This window comes from Gavialis gangeticus, unplaced genomic scaffold (assembly GCF_001723915.1).
Source record: "Gavialis gangeticus isolate Ggan-Ray unplaced genomic scaffold, GavGan_comp1, whole genome shotgun sequence".
Taxonomy (NCBI): domain Eukaryota; kingdom Metazoa; phylum Chordata; order Crocodylia; family Gavialidae; genus Gavialis; species Gavialis gangeticus.
In genome coordinates, this window is record NW_017729030.1 from 22,371,710 (window position 1) to 22,375,765 (window position 4,056).

A 4,056-nucleotide genomic window follows, 5' to 3' on the forward strand; every position below is an offset into this window, starting at 1 on the left:
ACCCCAGATGGGGTCCTTTTTAAATTTTTTTTATATTTCCCTTTTTTTAAAAAAAATTTTACAAAAAAAAAAAAAAAAAAACCTAGTCAATTTGTGATTTAACAGAAATCAGGTATTGTCTATGGAACCTACCAACAGGAAAAAAACAAAACCAAAAAAACCCTTACTAAAAATAAAATGCTGGCTTCCTAGAGGGCACCAGTAGTCTGTATGGCTGCTGCGGTCTGCCAGTAGGGAAGGGGGGCTGCTGGTATAAACGGGGGCAGCCAAGATGGCTGCCACCCCTGGCCCTCACTGCTGATTGGCTGGGATGACTCCTGTTGTGTGGCCTGCCCCTCTCCAGCACTTAGTAGCGAGGGATGGAGCCACATGACAGACAGTCTTCTCAACCAGTTGGGGGTGAGGAGCAGGTCTGTAGGACAGACATCACTCTCAACCAATCAGCAGCAAGGGGTAGGAACACCAGGGCCCTTCAGCCAATCGGGGGCAGGGGAGGAGAACCATGATAAGCCCACAACAAATGACAGTGCTGCCTGTCTCCTCAGTGTCGGTAGGCCATGTGTTTTATAGTCATGCATTTAATCATCTTTGTAATTAATTTCCATTACTGAACCTATGCTGCTTTTGGCAGTTTAATGATAGTCTGGACAGTTTATTTAATGAGGTTTCCTTTTATGTGAGTGTGAGATGAGGGTTTTTTTCCCCATGCTGATTGGTGGTGGGGGAACCTTGTCTTGGTATATCATATCACTGGCTCTCAGTCTTTTAAGACTCAAGGCATCCCTCAGAATAATGCCAGCTCTTGGTTTTCACTCATTTTTGGCTACAGAAAAATACTAGAGCAATTCTACTGTTGCAAAGAACTCAGAAAGACCACAACAGGTCAAAATGTCTTTAAAGCTATGGAATTTCTGGGTTTCTCCTGTGAATCATGCTTGCTAAGAGAGCGTAAAAGTCACATCACCATGGCTGAGAATCACTGAATTGCACATTATGTGAAAAAATATTTCCTTCCTGATGAATGTTTGGAGTTCAAGTGTTCCTCCTTTTTGTGTTATGAGACCTAAGTTCCTGATCTACCTCTCTGCACAATTCATTACATTGTATACTTTTATCATCCCTTTTTTATCTCCTTTCAAAAATAAAACAATCCCAATTTATTTACTTTCCCTGCATATGAGATTTTCCAAGTCTTTAATCATTTGATTGTCTTTGTCTAACCCCCTCTATTTCTACATCAAACTGAAAGTGTGTGAAAACCAAAATGGTGACTTAGATGAACGGTTTCATTATATTCTTGGAATACCAACAATATTCACATTATTCCTAAACCCATAACACATTGTTCATAATGTTTGTGGTTGCCTTAGCTCACAAATGTAGCTAGCAATTTATTTAAAGAAAAGTTTAGTTTTGCAGCTCTAGTGTCATCAAAAAAATAGGAACAAAATGTTTAGGGGTGCACCAATAGAGATTGTTTGGGCCGACACCAATAGTTGATTTTTAATGAGCCATATTGACTTATACCAATCCAATTACTAATATGCAGCTGGGCAGTGTGGAGAACAGTTGGGGCTGGCTAGTAAGTCTGTTGTGGTGGAAGGGGTACAGGGAGAGAAGGGGCATGGTGCCAGGGGCAGATCGAGGCCCCTGCAGTGGAGGGAAGGAGTGGGGCTGAGGCTGGGGCAAGGGCAGGGGCAGGCGCTACCTAGCCATGGCAGGTTGGGGCATGGGACAGAGACACAAGAGGCTCATCCAGGTGGCATGGGGAGGTGGGGTGCAGTTCCCACTGCTATGTGCACCCAGAAGGGCATGAGGGGGGGCATGTGCCCCTGGAACTGTGCCTGAAGCGAGCTGCCGCTGTGGGCTGGGGCTCTTCCTGATGGAGCACTAGGCTGCGGTGCTGAGAGGCGGCTATGGGGGTGGGCTGCAGCCACCCCAAAATTCACCATAGTCCCCCCAACCTCCCTCCTCAGTGCTGCTGCCACCCACCCTGAGCGCAGACCTGGCACAAGCCCCCATGCCCTCCCACCCGTGCCCCCTAGAAGAGCCGGTCACAGCTCCATCCTGCACCCTGCCCTGGCCAGGCAGCGCCTACTGCAGCCCTGGCCCCAGCCCCACTGCCTCCCTCACCACAGGGGCCTTGATCTGCCTCCCCCATCGTTCCCCCACAACAGACTTATCAGCTGGACCTGGCTGTTCTCCACACTTCTGCGCTGCGCTCCTCATTGCCTGCGTTCTGCACTGTGGCTGCACACGTGCACGGAGCATTTATCAGTCACATTATCGGCCACATCAGTCAAAAAAAGCCAATTGCTGATACTGTCATTTTTTCTTATTTTGGTGCCAATCTGATATGGGACCAATTTATCGGAGCACCTCTTAAAAAAAAAAAAAAAAAAAGTATTTGTGTGGTTTTAACTCTTTACAGGCCTTTTTAATAATGTATGACAGACCCACAGCTCCATAGCTGTGAACCACAGAAACTTTTTCATATTTGCTTTTCAAGAGAAAGTGAAATAGTCACCTTGAAAGGAAGACAATTCTTCCTGATTTAAAGAATACATTTCCAATGTACCTATCTTCCAAATGAATTAAAGTATCCATCCACAGTCTGGAAAAAATTACAGCCATTCATCAGTGAATATTTTTGAACTTCCCAAAAAACTTGCTTTGTGTACACTGGCTCTCTGTGTGTATACTTCTCATGCATATTCTTGCCAATAAGTTTACCAACAGGCAGGTTAACTGAAACCATATCTTTTTGGTTCATAACTGCAAACAATCCCAGTAGAAACCCATTTCTTAGTTTCATGAAGTCAAATATGAAACTAACATATGCTATGTAATTTGTGTTTCCAAACATACTTCCTATATGCTTCTAAGAAGGTCTCTATGCACCACAACCCTGGCATAGAAAGTATGGATACAAACTGCTATTCTAGCTTGTATCTCCCATTAATAACTCACCATAGATTAATGAATAAATAATTTACTCAGCTGTAACTAACCCAATCAAAAATAAAAATTACAATGTGCCTACCTAGACCCCAAACTGGCAACATTCAGAATGTTAATCTGCATTTATTTCATGAGAAGCAAAAATACAATCAAGTACTGAACAAGGCAGATGGCAAATGGAGATTGCATATTCCCAGAGTTTTACACAGAAAGTGACAATTTGTACTGAATATCCTTTACCTTAAAGAATTTTTCCCACCAATAATCCGTTTCTGTCGGCGATGTAGTAATCTCAGCCCACAGACAGAAGCAAGGGAATCTAAACAGGAAATAAGGTGTAAGCAGCAGTACACTGTCACATAAACACCATGTGGGGTTTGGAAAAGAAAGAAAAATGCCCTCTAATTTCTCTGTTTAATAAGGATGCGGTTTTGTAAGGGCGCTAAATGCCATCATCATCCAATAATCTCAGTAAAAGTGAAGTGTGCTCAGGCCATACCTTGTAGGATCACACACAAAATTAAAATGATTATTCTCTTTTGAGAATGACTTCTTTGCCTCCATTTTCCTGAGCAGAGACCAGATCAATGCCCCCACTGGGCCCCCCTCAGGCCCCAGGGGAGGCGTACCTAGGCCAAGGGTTAGTGAGGATCTAGTCAGGGAATTTCTGGAGGGACTGGATGTATTTAAATCAGCTGGTCCAGACGATCTCCACCCCAGAGTGCTGAGGGAATTAGCTGGGACCCCTTGCACAGCTTTACGAGCACTTGTGGTGCTCTGGTGAGGTGCCAGAGGACTGGAAGAGGGCCAATGTGGTTCCCATCTTCAAAAAAGGGAGGAAGGAGGACCTGGGAAACTATAGGCCAGTTAGTCATACCTCAATCCTGGGTAAGCTTTTTGAGAGAATTATTCTGGCACATGTCCACGAGGGGCCAGCAGGGGAAGTTATGCTTAGGGGCAACCAATATGGGTTCATTAGAGGCAGGTCCTGTCAGACCAACCTGGTGGCCTTCTACGACCACGTCACCAAATCCTTAGATGCAGGGGTAGCAGTGGACATAGTCTTTCTGGACTTTCGGAAGACCTTCGACACTG

General features: G+C 44.7%; 1 protein-coding gene across 1 annotated transcript in view; it reads right to left on the reverse strand.

Annotated features, from left to right (window-relative positions):
- PRSS12 (protease, serine 12) overlaps nucleotides 1-4,056 on the reverse strand; it is a 147,754-nt gene that overhangs the window by 29,786 nt on the left and 113,912 nt on the right. Inside the window, exon 11 of the mRNA XM_019521823.1 lies at nucleotides 3,202-3,280. Within this exon, the coding sequence (XP_019377368.1) occupies nucleotides 3,202-3,280 (79 nt within the window). The remainder of the gene's footprint in view (nucleotides 1-3,201; nucleotides 3,281-4,056) is intronic.